The following is an 18,655-nucleotide window of genomic DNA, read 5'->3' on the forward strand; positions in this document are numbered from 1 at the left end:
AAAGTACCACAGTGAGTGCCATTATCTCCAAATGGAGAAAACTTGACACAGTAGTGAACCTTCCCAGAAGTGGCCGACCTTCCAAAATTCCTCCAAGAGCACAGAGACGACTCATCCAGGAAGTCACAAAAAAGCCAAGGACAACATCCAAGGAAATGCAGGCCTCTCTTGCATTAATAAAGGTCACTGTTCATGACTCCACTATCAGAAAGACACTGGCCAAAAATGCCATCCATGGAAGAGTGGCGAGGCGAAAACCACTGCTAACCCAGAAAAACTTTAAGGCTCATCTGAATTTTTCTCAAACACACCTTGATGATCCTCAAATCTTTTGAGAGAATGTTCTGTGAGTCGAAAATGGAACTGTTTGGAAGACAGGGGTCCCATTGCATCTGGAATAAATCAAACACATAATTCCACAAAAAGAACATCATACCTATGGTCAAGCATGGTGGTGGTAGTGTGATGGTGTGGGGATGCTTTATTGTTTCAGGGCCAGGGTGACATGCAATAATTGAGGGACACATGAAGTCTGCTCTCTACCAGAAAATCCTAAAGGAGAGTGTCCGGTCATCAGTCAGTGAGTGAGTTGAAGTTCAAGCACAACTAGATTATGCAGCAAGACATTGATCCAAAGCATAGGAGTAATTCCACCTCTGAATGGCTCAAAAGTAGCAAAATTAAAGTTTTGGAGTGGCCTAGGCAAAATCCTGACTTGAACCTGATTGAAATGCTGTGGCAGGACCTTAAACAGACAGTTCATGCTCAAAAACCCTCCAATGTGGCTGAACTAAAGCAGTTCTGCAAAGAAGAGTGGGCCAAAATTCCACCACAGCGTTATGAAAGAATGATCTCCAGTTATTGGAAGCGTTTGGTTGCAGTCGTTGCTGCTAAAGGTGGCACAACCAACTATTAAGTTTAAGCGGGCAGGTAGTTTTTCACATGGGTGATACAGGTGTTGGAAAACTTATATAACTTATAAAATATATATATTCAACCCCAATTCCGAAAATGTTGGGAGAGTATAAAAAATGCTAATAAGAACAAAAAGGAGTGATTTGTAAATTACATTCACCATTTGCTCTATTGAAAGCACTACAACTACACATTACATGATGTTTTACCTTTTGAATTTCATTTATGTTTTTTATTTTTTTTAATATACAGTAATTTCAAATCAGATGATTGCAACACGCTCCAAAAAAGTTGGGACAGTTGAGTGTTTACCATTGTGAAACATCCAATTGAGAACTCACCATGTGAGTTCCTCAGTGATGTGGACACCCAGGAACTTGAAGCTGCTGACTCTCTCCACTGGTGCTCCATTGATGGTGATAGGACTGTGTTCACTGTCTTTTCTTCTGAAGTCCACCACAAGCTCCTTTGTCTTACTGATGTTGAGGAAGAGGTTGTGCTCCTGACACCAGTGTGTCAGAGTGTGCACCTCCTTTGTGTAGGCTGTTTCTTCATTGTCAGTGATCAGACCTACCACCGTCGTGTCATCAGCAAACTTAATGATGGCATTGGAGCTATGTGTTGCCACACAGTCATGTGTGTACAAGGAATACAGTAGTGGGCTGAGAACACAGCCCTGTGGGGCTCCAGTGTTGAGGGTCAGTGATGAGGAGATGTTGCTGCCTATTCTAACCACCTGGCGTCTGCTTGACAGGAAGTCCAGGATCCAGCTGCACAGCGAGCTGTTTAAGCCCAGAGCCCTGAGTTTCTCATCTAGCTTGGAGGGCACTATGGTGTTGAATGCTGAGCTGTAGTCTACAAACAGCATTCTCACATAAGTGTTCTTTTTTTCCAGGTGGGAGAGAGCAGTGTGTATTGTAGATGCAATGGCATCATCAGTGGAGCGGTTGTTGCGGTAAGCAAACTGCAACGGGTCAAGAGAGAGAGGCAGCACAGAGCAGATGTAATCTCTGATTAGTCTCTCAAAGCAAAGAGAGGGAAAGGTTGAAAATGTGCGTAAAAACACCAGCCAGCTGGTTCGCGCACGCTCTGATGACGCAGCCCGGAATGCCATCTGGGCCCACGGCTTTGCGGATATTCACCCATCGGAAGGATCGGGTTACATCCGCTACAGAGGCGGAGAGTGAACTAACCTCTGTAGCTTCAGCCTCGAGAGCTCTCTCCGCGGGGGCGGTGTTATTTCCCTCAAAACGAGCATAAAAAGTATTTAGCTCATCCGGGAGAGAGGCAGCGGTGTTCATGGCGGAGTTTTTATTCCCTTTAAAGTCCGTGATGATGTTAATTCCCTGACACATGCTTCTAGAGGTGGTGGTGTTAAACTGTCCTTCAATCTTGCTCCTGTACTGGCGTTTTGCGGTTCTGATAGTTTTTCGGAGGGCATAACTGGCTTGTTTATGCTCCTCCGCGTTCCCGGAATTAAAAGCGGAGGTCCACACATTAAGTGCAAACATAGTTATTTATCCAAGGTTTCTGATTCGGATAGATCCGTATTGTTCTGGTCGGATCCACGTCCTCCACGCACTTTTTGATGAAACACATTACGCTATCAGCGTAAAGCTCGATGTCGTCATCAGAGGCGGACCGGAACATCTCCCAGTCCGTGTGATCAAAACAGTCTTGTAGAGTAGAATCTGATTGGTCCGACCAGCACTGGATCGTTCTGAGGGTGGGTGCTTCCTGTTTCAGTTTCTGCCTGTAAGCGGGCAGAAGCAGAATGGAAGAGTGGTCCGATTTGCCAAATGGTGGGCGGTGGAGGGATTTGTAGCCATCCCGGAAGGGAGAGTAGCAATGGTCCAAAACCTGGTCCCCTCGTGTGTTGAAACTAATGTGCTGGTGGTATTTTGGTGCGACTGATTTTAAACTGGCTTTATTAAAGTCCCCGGTCACAATGAACATGGCCTCAGGGTGTGCGGTTTCCTGCTCACTTATACTCCCATACAGTTCCTTGAGTGCCTGGTCTGTGTCGGTTTGTGGCGGGATGTACACAGCAGTGATAATGACCGCTGTGAATTCCCTCGGTAGCCAGAATGGTCGACACAGAAGCATGAGAAATTCCAGATCAGGAGAGCAGAAAGACTTGATAGAATGTACGTTCCTCTGATCACACCAGGATTTGTTGATCATAAACATACACCACCACCTCTGCTTTTACCTGAGAGGTCTTTCGCTCTGTCCGCTCGGTGCACAGAGGACCCCGCGGGTTCAATGGCTGAGTCTGGAATCTCCGCAGACATCCAAGTTTCCGTAAGGCAGATAATGCAGCAGTCCCTTGTATCTCGTTGGAAAGAGATCCGCGCTTTCAGCTCACAGAGCTTGTTATCCAGAGACTGAACATTTGCCAGTAGAATAGTGGGTAGCGGGGGCGGCGTCTTACTCTGATGAGAACGCCGGCTCTGTTTCCCCTTTTCCTGTTGCGTTTCCGCGGCCGTGCTGCCCAGACAAAGGGCTCCGCTTGCGTGTTTGTAAACAGCGGGTCGGCATTGAGAAATTTGATGTCCGGTTTACAGTGTGAAATTGCTGAACCAGTGTCCAAAAGTGTTTGTCTGTCATAGACAATAAGGCAGACAACATCCAAGACAAAAAACATAAGAATTGTGAACAAAACAAACAAAACACTACTATGTTGTGTCGGAGCTCGCAACACAGCAGCCATACTCGGTGCCATCTTGAGTCCGGAGCTCCCTGAGTTAAGATGATCACTGGGCTGAGAAAGGCAAGCAGGAGCGTGTACTGTTTGAGAGTTAAGATTTGGCTCGAGATTCGCAGAGCTGATCTGCTATGTTTCATTTTGATCTAATTTGGGCAATGTGACCAGTAGTAAGCCAACTCAATCGTACAGGCATCAGAAAGCAGCCACAAGCAGAATACTATACAAGTATACTAATTAGACCAATTGCTGTTTATTATGTCATTAATATGAATCAAACAACAGTATTAACACACACTCCTAATTTATTTCTATGTTCTTTATTACTGACTGTTTACTTGAACAATTAAAGGAATAGCTCACCCAAAAATGAAAATTTGCTGATAATTTACTCACCCTCAGGCCATCCAAGATGTATCTGAGTTTCTTTCTTCATCAAAACAATACTTATATACGTTTTAACTACAAATGTTCACTTCTGTACATCTCTGTGATGTGCACTCATGAGAGGGATGATGTAAGCTCATTGGTAAGGTCACGCATCACGTGGAGGAGGAGGCAGGATGCGCGTCATTGTTTACAATAGAAACGTGCACAGAGCACAGACCAAGCGCTGTTCACAAACCAAAACAGTCCAAAACAATTTCAAAACTATAAAATAAAAAATCATTTCCAAATAATAATAAAAAACAAACAATGTAAACAATGACGCGCTTCCTGACTCCTCCACGTGACACGTGACCTTACAAATGAGCTTATGTCATCCCTCTCACGAGAGATGTACGGAAGCGAACATTTGCAGTTAAAAAGTATACAAGTATTGTTTTGTTTCTCAAAATAATCAATCGTTTGCATTCAGAAGAACTTTATTTGTCGACTGGAGTCGTGTGGATTATTCTGATGCACCCTAAATATGCATTTTGGACCATCAAAAAAAGGAGGACATTCACTTGCATTGTTTAAAGGAGGAGGCCTGAAATGAAATCCTAAAAGTCTTAAATTCTATTTTTATGAAGAAAGAACCTCAGATACATCTTGGATGGCCTGAGGGTGAGTAAATTATCAGCAAATTTTCATTTTTGGGTGAACTATTCCTTTAATGAAACTATTTGAAGCAATGTATAATTAAGAGTTAAAGGGTACATGCCCTTATTATAATTTAATACACTCATATTTACATTTATATTTACCTTTTAAAATAAAAAAGTGTGTTTATTTGCATATTAGTTTTTGCTGTGGTATTGAAATTGGTTTTGAAATTTCACTGGTATTGGCACTGACTACATTTTAAATGTTAGCATTGTGACAACCATAATCCCCCATTTATTGAGCACATGCAAACGGATATTCCTGAGAGCAATAAAGTAGTAAATCCAGTCTAATGAATGTTATTTACATTTGATGAACTCACTTTTGCTCAGATGCTGAAAAAAAATAAATAAATAAATAAATATCTCCAACATGGAATATTGGTGGGCATATGCATCTGAATGTGGGCTGTCTGAAGGTGTGGGAGAACTATTGATGATGACAGATGAACAATAAAGTTAAATGAATAATCAAACAGAGACAAATGGATAGAGAAGCGGCTGAGACACATAGGAAAGATTTTGCATGTGACATTGTGATCTTGACACATAGATCTCGAAAGAATCATGCTTACACAGGGCTCCAGACTGCGACTTAAATGATTGATTGTGATAATAATTAAAAATCTAGTCACCACTGGCGACAGTCCGGTTGTGTGCGTTCATATGCGGTTTCGTCAGATATCATCTTGTGAGTTATTGAATACATCTTTAGAGCGCGCACTAGTGTGTCTTGTGCCGCTTTTCACCCGTTCTGTTTCTGATAAGCTCACTGCACCGCAAGCAACAACAAACCCAGCGCGAGAGAGTCGTGACCAAATTACTCTTTTGAACCGGGTCTTTTTCATGAATCACCCAAAAAGAACTGAGGGTTTGAACTCAGGAGCTCAGGTTAGCAGTTTAAATAAAATTCACTTTCTCAGCGAATCAAACATCAGTGTGTTCACAACTGGGAGCACAGATATTTAAAAATAAGAGTCCCGTGTGTTTTTTGCTAAACACAAATGAAGATTTTTATAAGAATTTCTCAGCTGTTTTGGTCCATACAATGCAAGTGAATGGGTGCCAACATTTTAAAGTTAAAATGAAATCACATAAGTCAGCATAAAAGTAATCCATAAGACTCCAGTGGTTAAATAAAAATCTTCAGAAGCTATGTGATAGGTGTGGATGAGAAACAGATCACATTCACATTCTTCTCCTTGTGTTTTTGGTGATTCACATTCTTTGCACATTGCCCCCTGCTGGGCTGGGAGAAGAATTTCTAGCAAAAAAAGCACTTAAATATTGATCTGTTTCTCACCCACATCTATCATATCGCTTCTGAAGATATGGATTTAACTACTGGAGTCGTATGCATTATTTTTATGATTCCTTTATGTTCTTTTTGGAGCATCAACATTTTGGCACCCATTCACTTACATTGTTCTGACCTACAGAGCTGAAGTATTCTTCTAAAAATCATAATTTGTGTTCTGCAGAAGTAAGGAAGTCAGCCACACATATCTGGGATGGGATGAGTGTGAGTAAATGATGAGAGAATTTTCATTTTTGGGTGAACTATTCCTTTAAAGTAATAGCTCAGCCATAATTTCATATTCTGTCATCATTTCCCTACCCTCATGTTGTTCCAAACCCGTGTGACTTTCTGTATTCTGTGGAACACAAAAGATGTTAGACAGAATGTTAGGGACTGACAGTCTCAGTCACAATTCACTTTCAAAATATGGAGAAAAAAAACATTCACTGAAAGTAAATGGTGACTCAGGCAAACATTCTGTCTAATATCTCCTTATTGTGTTCCATGGAAGAAAGAAAGTCATATGGGTTTAGAACAACATCATGGAGAATGATGACAGAATTTCCATTACTAATAATAATAATAAAAATAAAATAATAATTCTGTAATACATGTGTATTATGTAATGGAATATAGGGGAGTTAATGTCCATCATGTCATTTGTGAAAGTAACAAGTTACTCACTACTTGAGTACTCTTTTAATTGGATACTTTCTTACTCTTACTCAAGTAATTATTTATGTTAGTACTTCTACTTGAGTAATTCTTTTTTTTTAAGTAATTGTACTTTTACTTGAGTACAGTTTTTGGCTACTCTACCCACCTCTGATTGTAAGAATTGACATGTTTATGTGGTAAAATGATGACTAACGTGAAGGACTTCAGTGAAGTCCCGCTAAGTCCCTTCAGCATTAGTTTTATGAGAGGTTCTTTCTCCAGCACTTGATCATTGGCATGGACTCGCTGTTGTGTTTGTTTTTAGTGTGTATATGAGCGTAATGTCCCCACTAAACACATCGCAAAGGTCCCGCCCTCTAACAGTGTTTATAACTCACACAGCTGAATAAAATGTCAGAATTTAATGTCAAATCTGTACATGCCTTAATCGCGATTAAGAAAAATGAATGCGTTAAACATTTCAAATTAAACACATGCGTTAACGCTGACAGCACTATTTTTTTATTTGTTTTATTTACTTAATCCAATTGGAATAAAATTCCTTGAATGGTATCTGAAAACACAAAAAAAATTGGACAGTTTTCTTAAAATTGTATTGGTTTTATTTCACTTTGTTACACTTTCTGTGTTCCCGTTCAAAAATTACCAGCCATTGGAAATAAATGGAATAGAAATACTTTAGATGAGCACATATGTGGATGTGTGTTTGCACACACACACACACACGCACACGTACATACAAATACACACAAGAACTCTGTTACAGCCTACCAACACTCAATCTCTCACTTCACATAGTGGTATTCTGACAACTACCTCCAATTGAATGTGGATAAAACAAAAGAACTGGTCATTCACGCATCAAACACATCCCACCCTGGACTGAACTACACCATTATCCACGGACAGCCAGTTGAACAGATCAGCAGTTTCAAATATCTTGGACTCATCACAGATAATAAACTAGGTTTCAATGAACATATCACTGCCATCCAAAAGCATACACAAAGACTTTATGTAATACTCATACTCAGAGCTCTGTCTGTTGCCCCCCACCTTCTGCTGCTGCTTTATAAAAGCATAATTCAATCCAACTTGTTGCACTGCTCCCCTTGTTTCCTCACAATTTTAACCATTTCCAACAAAAACAAATTCACTAAGATAACACATATTGCCTCCAAAATCATCAGCCTATCTACTCCCAGTCTTTCAGATATGAATGACAGAGCCACCGCACGACTTGCGAAAGTAATAGCAAATGACACTGATCACCCCCTGAATCAATTTTTTACACTGCTACCCTCCAGTCGTAGATACAGAACTTTAAGATGGAAACAAGTTTGCTTTGGCAGAAGTTTTGTTCCATCAGCCATTGCTGCTCTGTACAAATTAACTCAATAGCACTGATCATTTGTATGCATGTACATGGGTTGGGGCAGGGGAATTTATGTTTATGTCATATGATGTAATGTGGGTATCTGTATGTTTTGTGTTTGTGGGGCAGACTGGTGAAAACAAATTTCCCTCTGGGACAATAAAGACCATCTATCTATCATACACATCGTGTGTTGAGCGCCCTCTTGTGCATTGTCTTCCCATGTACACCCTCTGAGGAATATTTCAAGAACACTTACAATATTATGTTGCATTTGGACTCATTTGAATCAGGATGTTCTGCTGTAAGTTACGATATGTCTTTGTCTATGTTATATGTATTTTTCAGGAAGTAATAAGGAAAAACTTGACAAAAAGACATCTGTTTATTAAATTTAAGTGTGTCTGTGAGAATTTCATACACTAATACTCACTGCAGTTTGGCCTCTGAGTAAAACAATTGCACTCATAGCATTCTACTAATTGAGACCTTTCCTATGATATATAACACATCTCATCTCATCTTTTTAATGGTTTTGCCAACTCCAACAAAATGTGATAGCACAAAACGAACACAACACAAGGGTTAATAATGTCTAATGAGGTCGGAGAGCACATAGCAAGTGATTTAAGACCACTCCTTTAAACAGAATCTCTAAGTCTACGCTTGTGTACGCTTTTCTTCAGCTCATCCCAAAGGTTTTTGCACGTCTGGCAAATTGAAGGTATTTGAGTTTGTTGTTTGATGATAGCAAAGGCTTTTTTTTTTTGGGCAACCCTAGCTCCAAAACATGTTTATATCTTTTTACAGTACCTGAATTGGCATTTTCAACTGCTGAACTATGCTCTTATAGCCATTTCCTAAATTTGTGCAGCTTCACAACCTTTTGTTGCACATCATTACTGTATTCTCAGGTCTTTCCCATAGTGATTATAGGAATTTGAGTCACCTCATATTTACACCCTTGTAAAACAGGAAGTTATAGCTTAGCACTTAAGTGTTCCTAATCACTCAGGTGAACTTAAAAATGTACAATATGAATGGTAATGTACTTAAATTAGACTTAAAACAATTTCTAGGGACACCAATAACTGTGACACATGTTTTGAAGAAACAATATTTAATTAATTTCACATGTATTATGTATCATTTTACTTCAATTAAAAATTAGATTTTTGTGAATATTTTGAATAAAAAAAAAAAAAACAAGAGAATAAACACAATATATATATATGTATATATATATATATATATATATATATATATATATATATATATATATATATATATATATATATATATATATATATATATATATATATATATATTAATCTACAACCAGTTTTGCTCATATTTACCTAGTGTGTCAATAATTGTAGAAGGCACTGATATCAAGCCAAATATGGACCTCTCTTGGAATGTTTAGAAGAGGCTTAATTTATGAATATTATGTTATTACCACAAGTTTAACTTTGCATTGGTAAATGAGGCAGTTGTTTTTGTTTTCTCTCTTTAAGATTATATTAAATAAACTTTGAAATCATAAAATATTAACAAATATATTCATCTTAGTTTAAATGACAAGGACTACACTTTTTAGTGGAGGGGTATCATTTACTGAATTTTCTTAGTTAAATATTGTGTACTTATGTAGTAACAGTTTTATAAAGTGCACGTTTAAAAGTCTTACACAGTCAGGTCAAAAGTCACAGGAACAATTACTGTCCTTCAGAAAGTGTGTGGATGAGCAGCATGCGCTGACAACACAACACATGTGATGTCCAGAGCTTTGTCCAGGCACAACCAGACAGATAAGAAAATGAATGCAAATGTTGGGATGATTACTTTCACTGGCACTGCAAATCTGTGGGGCCCCCTGTGAACCATGAGACAAGGCCCATTCCACAAGCAGTGACATTGTGATGGGCATGAAAGTTTGTAGCACCAGAGTTCTACAGAACCCATAATCACTTGCGTGTTCACTTTATAAAAAATTCAGGCTAATATGATTAATGTTTTCAGCTATCAATAAGAGTGCATTTAGTACACTCTCAGCTCTGTTTTAGCACATTTCACCAAATTTAAATCAATTCCATAGTTATTCCACAGATTTGAATTCATGTATAAATATCTATTGTTGTACACAGAGGTCTATTAATTCAGATTCAAAACATTCCCACAGGTGTACCATGCCACTTTATGCAAAAAGCTACTGCCACGGCATGTCTCTAATGAAGACTGGAGATTTAAACTGTAAACATTAAAAAGTTACATGAAAGACAGTGAAGCAACTCCACAGCAAAGATTGTAGAATTTAGCTTTAAATTCCTGACATTGCATAACAAAAATGCAGTTGACCTAGCAAAGGTTACTTCTAGATACCCATTTTTAAGCAAAATTATGAGGGAACCACACAGTGCCAGTCCTACCTCATTTGGCAACCTTGGCGAGACCCTTCAGTCAACCACCCACCCCCTGCCTGATAAAAATTATTAGAGAGCTATGTATTAATTTTTACACACACACACACAAAAAAAAGAGTACGAATTAACACATAATGAAATACAGCACCAATGGGTATAAACTCAAACTAGTCAAACATGATTTATAACAATGTTGGGAATAAATATGCAATTGCATGTTATTGCTTCTTGAGTACTTGTAGGCTTTCATCATTACTGGGGAGTCTGGAGCCCATCAAGTATGTTGTGCGGGGTGGGAGAGGGGGGGTCTGGGGACATGCTCCCCCGGGAGTTTGTTTTTTTTTCTTTCACAAAAATAGCACCAAGGCATTAATTTCTGGTGATTTTAGGAGCATCATTTGAACATTTTCTTTAGTAGCTACATATATTGTGTAGCATTAATGAAACTATGGACTAAGAGTGAACGCTGGTAGAGTGAACACTGGCGTGTTGGTCTGCCGCTGCTCTCTGGGTTCTTTTCAATGTTTTTAGATGCTTTTGTTTTAGTTGTCTTTTGTATGAGCGACCTCAGGAAATCGAGTTTTATACTTCTCTTTTATGGCCAATCTTATGGACTATTGACTTTTTAGTTTGTTTGAAATCTACTACACCTCACATCTGACTGGATTACCTCAAAAGGAAATAAACACCACTCCACTCACCGATGGTCTTTGCCGGGACTGCTACGTGCAGTCTTAAATAGGCTGCTTGAGTCCCTGTCCATCGTCGACGTCCAGTGGGGCTGGAGCGCGTGGTGTCACGTTGGTGGATGCATTGAGGATGTTGTTCCTTCTGTTATCCACCTTGGCCTTTTGGAGTTTTGCTGTTGGCCCTTGCCAGTTTCAGTGGAGAGCTCCCTGCTTGTTTGCAAGTTCATGCAATCATCTTTCTTCCGATATAGTTTTATTCTACTCATCTCTGGATTTACGGCGTTTGAATTCCTCGACCCGCCTGTCAGATGGAGTTTATAACTATTGCGCTGCTCTTGGAATTGCGCGTCTCCCCCGGTATGTCCATTGAGGGTCACGCCGACATCCCTGCAGATTACCGACTGATTCCTCTGACAACCACCACATACTGGCCATCTGGTTTTCACACCGTTCCCCTCCAACTGGTGATAATGAAGTGAAGTGGGGTGTCAGTTTTGATAATCTCAGCTTGCTGAAATGCACATCTTTTATTTCACCACAAAACACAGATGTCGCCACTATTAAGATGGCCCTCATTAATGCACATTCAATATCGAACAAGTCTTTTATTCTGAATGACATTTTTATATCATGATCATTGGACTTTTTATTCATCACTGAGACCTGGCTGAATCCTGGTGAACAAGTGGCCCTGGGGGATCTAACTGGCCAGGCTGTGACTTTTTAAATTTCCCACAGACTTCAGGGTGAGGAGGTGGTGTTGCCACTGTTTTCTTTTAAATGCAGAACACTACCTATGGACATGTGTTCCAATTTTGAGGTATTAAAGATTGACATCTTGGGGCCTGCTTTCTGTGCACTTGTGTACAGACCTCCCAGATTTAATAAGGAATGCATCCAACAATTTTCGGAATTTCTATCTGGACTGGTGTCTCGTGGTGATATACTCCTGATTCTTGGGGATTTTAATATTCATGTAAGCTGTCCATCAAAACCTCCGGTAAATTAATTTATCTCCCTAAATTTTGTACGACACGTCACTGGTCCTACTCACAATATGGGTCATACATTAGATCTGGTGTTATCTTATGGTCTTTCTGTATCCAAATTAGAGACCTTAGATATTGGCATTTCTGAACATTATTCAATAATGGTTGGGTCTGTATCTACTTGTCCTCTGCCTACTTTTTCTCAGCCCTTACGTCACTCCCGGTCCATTCAACGTCCCGGTCCATTTGTCTACTACCAATCTTTTTTCAGAATTTTTGTCTAACTCATTTCACAGATGACGTCTTAGCTGGACTCGACACTGAATCATTGGTTGAAGCTTTTAATAAATCTTGTACTTTTACACTTGATAATGTCACTCCGCTCAAGCCAAGGAGATTTAAGGGTGTTTCACAGCCTTGGTTAAATGACGCCACCCGCGCTCTCAGACAAGAATGCAGAAAAGCAGAGCGCAAGTAGAAACGAGACAAGCTTCAGTTCTCTTATGACATTATAAAAGAGTGTTTAACTAACTATCAGAGAGTTGTAAAGGAAGTGAAAGCTAAGTTTTTCTCTACATTAATCTCTGATAACACAAATTGACCAAAAGTATTTTCTAAACAATTGATTCTGTTTTAAACCCAACTAAAAATGCCTTTCTAGACACCACACATTTTTAAACTTCTTTACTCACAAAATTGAGCAGATTAAAGGTGCAATTGTACCTACACAATTTGATCAACCACTAATTCCTTCCACGTCCAGCTCCCTGACTCACTTTGAACCAGTTTTATCAGCACAGTTAGCAGACGTAATCAGATGAAGCAAAACTTCACACAGGGAGGGAAGGAGGACACAGGGAACCGGGTTTCTTCAGTCTCAGGTAAGACTTTTTAAACTGTCAACTTTCTGAGCTTACAGCTTCACAATAACTCAACAGCTTCACATTAACTCTTAAGCTTCACATTAACACATCAACTACTCAGCAGGATTCTATATCTCTGGCTCTCTCTCTCTCCCCTTCTTTTCGGTGGCGTGGTCCTTTTATACCGCTCCCCCAAGCTCACTGCAACTAGAAACAGGTGTTAATCATAATCTGGCTCAGGTGTATGCACCCTTACCGCTTTCTCTCTCTCCGGGCAGACGCTCGCCCACGCCCCCGCTGCCACAGAAGTGTTCCAGTTACAAGCTGGATATTCTTTCTCCATGCCTTCTTAAAGAAGTTTTCATGACTATCAGTTCCAGTGTGACAGCTATAATAAACAGCTCATTAGCAAGTGGAGTTTTCCAAGTAGTTTTAAACATGCAATTCTACATCCTTTGTTAAAAAAAACTTTTTTTGGATCCGGCAATACACAACGATTACAGACCAATTTCCAAACTGCCTTTTATTTCCAAGATTTTGGAGAGTTGTTTATTCGCAGCTCTACTCCACATTTAACATTTTAGATACATTTCAGTCTGGTTTCCGACACTTGCACAGCACTGAATCTGCATTGTTGAAGGTCACTAATGATATTTTACTCTCCATGGATTCAGGTTCACCTGTCGTCTTAGTTTTATTAGATCTCAGTGCCACGTTAGACACTATCAACCATAATATTCTTCTCAATCGTCTAGAATGTATGGTTGGCATCCAGGGTATGGCCCTTCAGTGGTTTTCCTCCTATCTAAAAGAAAGGACATTCTCTGTAAATTTAGGTAATTTTTCTTCTACGTCGGTTCAATTACAGTGTGGTGTCCCTCAAGGGTCGATTTTAGGACCCTTGTTATTTTCCCTGTATATGCTTCCTCTGAGCTCTATTTTTAAGAAGTATAGCATATTGTATCACTGTTATGCTGATGATTCCCAATTTTATTTCCCAGTGAGTGTAGACAAGAATTGTTCATCTGAGAATGCCCTAAATTGCTTCAAAGATATTAAACATTGGCTGGCAAACAATTTCTTACAATTAAATGAAAGCAAAACCGAAGTTCTGATTTTAGGTTCCTCCATGTCCTCCTTACCTGGCCTGGTTGTCGTCGAATGTACGAGATTATGTGAGGAGTCTTGGAGTGATTTTAGACTCCTCGTTACTTTTTAATAAGCAGATCAGTGCTGTTGTCCAGGGTAGCTTTTTGCACCTGAGATCTATTGCAAAATAAAACATTTTCTTTCCCATAAAGACTTGGAAATTGTGATCCACTCAATACATCAAGGCTAGACTATTGTAACTCATTGTACATTGGTCTGTCCCAAACTGCGTTATCCCGCCTACAGCTAGTTCAAAACGCAGCAGCTAGACTTTTAACAGGGTCAAGAAAGAGGGATAACATTTCCCCAGTTTTAGCGTCTCTACACTGGCATCCTGTGAAATTCAGGATTGATTTTAAAATTCATATTTTTGTCTAAAAGGCACTATCTGGTCTGACGCCCCAATATATCAGTGACCTTCTACACCAGGGGTGTCAAACTCGGTTCCTGGGGGGCCACAGTCCAGCAGAGTTTAGCTCCAACCTTAATTAAACACACCTGAAGCAGCTAATAAAGGTCTTCAGGAGTGCTTGAAGATTACAAGGAGGCATTTTAGAGCAGGGCTGGAACTAAACTCTGCAGGGTTGCGGCCCTCCAAGAACTGAGTTTGACACCCCTGTTCTACACCCTTACTCCCCCACCAGAGTGCTCAGGTCTTCTGATCAACTTCTATTGAGGGTTCCTTGTTGCCGCTATAGATCTAAGGGTTATTGTGCCTTTTCTGTGATAGGTCCAAATCTATGGAATAGTCTTCCTTTCCATGTGAGGTCAGCTTCATCATTAGCCATTTTTAAATCTTCTTTAAAAACATATCTTTATTCTGTAGCTTTTGAATAGATCACTGAATAGTTTGAAATGGATACAAACATGATGTTGTATTTAAATGTTTTTATTTATTTTATTATGTTTTATATTTAACTTTAAATCAATTTGTTTTTATATCACTCTGTCATTTTGTTTGTTTGATCTGTAAAGCACTTTGGGTCAACTTCTGTTGTTTTTAAATGTGCTCTATAAATAATGTTGACTTGGCTACATTTTTTTTATTTATTTATTTTAATTTATTTTTAATTTATTTATTTTACACCTTTTCACATTACACAGCACAAGATGAAGTTTATCAAAGTTACCTTTCTCAAGAACCTGCTGTGGCAGTATCATGGTACATGATGGTACAATATGGTAAAACCTTAGTATTTTTTATAATATATCATGGTATTTATTTGGAAGATTACTCCAAGGAACATGTCCAATTAACATGGCATTTGCTTGGTAATTTTTTGTACTTTTAAGCTTTTACAACACGTTATCAGAATACACAGGGTGCATTTTCTTCAACACAGGTTGGACACATGCTGAAATTGGCTCGGTTGATCGGCTCCCTCAAAGCGATGACGCCTAAGCGGTCGCCTATGTCCGTTAATGGGTTGACCGGCCCTGGGACCACATACTTGTACCACAAGGACTGTAGGGGTGTCCTGTACAGCAATGATCTCTATAGACCCATTGTTGAGTATGCATTAAGCACTGCAAGACAATACAATGGTCCACACTCTCAAACACAGCTATATAAGGAATTACCAATTCACCAAGTCCTTTATTGCCCTGTCTGCCAACTTTTGATGGTTTGAATAAATAAAAAAAAAATACTCAAAAGAAACCTAATCATCTCATATAGTGTATTCTAGCAGATATCCCATTAAACCTAGAACATGTATATTTATCTGCCATCCAATTAATGTGCTGAGAGTTCTAACTGCTTTCCTAGCCATCGCAAAGAAGAAAAAAAAGTGGTAGAATTGCTGTCTGTTTTTCTAGGCTCACCTCTGGGTGTCATGTGTAACCAAACCAAACGATTCCAGTGCTACAGGGTGGCCTCCAGCCAGTCAGCACCCACATCACTGCCAGACACTAATGAGCTAAGACTATCTCTCTCTCCACAGAATAACACCAGAAACTGGGCCCAGATTTGCACCCAGTTCTGATACTTCATCCACACACAGTCACCAGGACTCAATGTTGTAAAACACAACAGTGCTATTTTTATTCAACACCACCAACACACCAGCTAAAGCTTAACAGATGACAGGCCAATAGGACAACACATCCTACTGTATGCCCACACTTATAAATGTGTACATACATTGTTCATAGTACACACAGCACATGATCATGGGAACATCCTACTTGAACAAAGTGACTCCTTCACACACCTGCTCAAGTTCATACTTAAGAGGTGAAGCAGAGCTTTACACTGGCACTTTTGAAGTTGGAGCAGAGCTGATTAAATGCTTCAACAAAGCTAATCCTGAAAGTGTAGAAAGTAAATTGATCAATGTCGTAGCAGAGGAAGAGCAAAGCAATAAATAATTAAATAAGAAAACAAATGAGCCCCGTCTTTATTATCTCGTCGAAGTTTCAATGACCAGGATGCATGAAAATTAGATAAATTAACCTTAAAGGGATCGTTCACCCAAAAATGACAATTCTGCTACCATTTACTTGCACTCCTGTAGTTCCAAACCTGTAGTACTTTCTTTCTTCTGTGGACCTCAAAAAGAGATGTTAAGCAGAATGTTAGATTTAGTGACCAATTGCTTTGTAATAAAAGTGAATGGTGATTGAGGCTAACATTCTGCTTATTAAACTTGAAAAGGAGAAGTGTTTTACAATAAAAAGATAAGTTCACCATTAAAGTAGGAGGACTCCACATCAAAAATATGATATGCTATCAAGAACTGATGCTATGACACCTGATGTATCTTTTGCAGCATCTGCCAATGCCTGCTCCTCTGCCAACTTGATATAAATCTTTCATCTCTTCCAAGTTTAACAGCATGTGTGTGTGTGCTCATTCCACAGAAAAAGAACAGAATGGGAAGTCACAGATATTGATCACGATGGAGAGATGACAGCAGTAGTTCCACTGGGAAACACATACATGATGCTATGTAAGCACAAGCATTAGTGGGTTATTGACTGCATGTGGATAGAAGTTAGTTTTACATAGACTGTACATGCTAATTCTACTCCTACTATGCTCTGAGCTTAGTGACTGTTCCTGTCACTGTGTGAGCTCAAGTGTTTGTGTGTGTATGAGGCAGAGTATTTATGATGATGACATTAAAAATACACTGCAACAATGCAAAATATTAGGCCTATGCATGATATGTGACTCTTTGTGGGAATAAAGCATTTCTAGAGTTATCACATTACCAAATTTCAGTAGTCAATACCAATAGGCTACCAGTAAAAATTCACAATTCTCTATACCATTTTTAATACTCCAACAAAAACTAATATCCTATTGAAGACAGTCCTTTATTTAAAAAGCAAGCATGCAAAAATGCATGTTAGCATATAAAAGCAGCCATCTGTCAGTCAGACAGCACACGGGTACCGAACTCAGTTCATGTTTAGTACTATGTAATACTGTAGAAAAACATTTCATATCATTACTTTAATTTCAGTATCAACTTGACAACAAATACAGGTACTTTTCACATACCTAAGCATCGCTGTTGCCTGCTATCTCTGGGATTTTTATACATTTACGTAGACTTACCAACTGATTTTACAGTGACGGTCTTGATTGCAGTTTCATCCCCAATCTGCTGCCAGACCCAGTCAGGTGCTGTTCCGCTCTGTGACCACTCAATGGCGCTGCAGCTGAACTGGCCGTCATCTGTGGGGAGAGCATTCTGCATGGACAGGGTGAATGTGTCGGGCCTTACTCGCTCCACCCGGACCTCTCCATAGCTGCTGCGATCCCTAAAGGTGGACCCAGGTGTGACTGTGCCATCACGGTCTACAGAAGCCACGCCCACCGCAGGACCCGCCCCGTCTTTATCTGTCCACTGCCAGTTCACTGACAGGGGACCCAGAGTGTTGTTAACGATGCAGGTCAACTTGATGGTTTCTCCCTCCATAATCTCTGAAGACTCACTGGATAACGATACAGTAATGTTACTCCCTATGAGAGACAGTGGACAGAAAAACAGACAAGGAAATGAAAGGTCATTCTATGAAAATCTGAGATACGACACAGGTGTTCATGAGAATATTGAGACTACATTGAACATCCTGTCCTGTAAGAATAAACAAGCTTTTAAAGGGTTGGAGGCAACATCATCCATGACAAACTGTACAAGAAACAGAACTCTAAAACAAATCCTCATGCAAACCCTTTAATTCATCAAATCCTTTGATTAATTACACATTATTAGTCAAGCACATAAACTGTTTACATGCTTGACGAATTACCTGTAAATAAATGGACAAGTGTTGTACTCCTTATGTGGAAACTTGTTAGCAACCTTCAAATGCTTTTAAAATTCTGTTTCAAAATTCACATTTGAGGTATGACTGTGTGTAATTTAAGTTAATTTACAAAATGGGAAATTAATGTTAAGCACAGAACTTATTTTACTCATAAATGGAAAGCTATTCTGAAAACCCATTAGAAATTCCCAAGCGAAG

The 18,655-nt window shown here is 39.4% G+C and overlaps 1 protein-coding gene across 2 annotated transcripts in view; it reads right to left on the reverse strand.

Annotated features, from left to right (window-relative positions):
* LOC127447864 (immunoglobulin superfamily member 3-like) overlaps positions 1 to 18,655 on the reverse strand; it is a 252,587-nt gene that overhangs the window by 53,169 nt on the left and 180,763 nt on the right. For both annotated transcript variants that reach the window (XM_051710014.1, XM_051710013.1), the window contains exon 5: positions 17,742 to 18,149. In XM_051710014.1, the coding sequence (XP_051565974.1) occupies positions 17,742 to 18,149 (408 nt within the window). The remainder of the gene's footprint in view (positions 1 to 17,741; positions 18,150 to 18,655) is intronic.

Source organism: Myxocyprinus asiaticus, chromosome 11 (genome assembly GCF_019703515.2).
Source record: "Myxocyprinus asiaticus isolate MX2 ecotype Aquarium Trade chromosome 11, UBuf_Myxa_2, whole genome shotgun sequence".
NCBI classification, from domain to species: Eukaryota; Metazoa; Chordata; class Actinopteri; order Cypriniformes; family Catostomidae; genus Myxocyprinus; species Myxocyprinus asiaticus.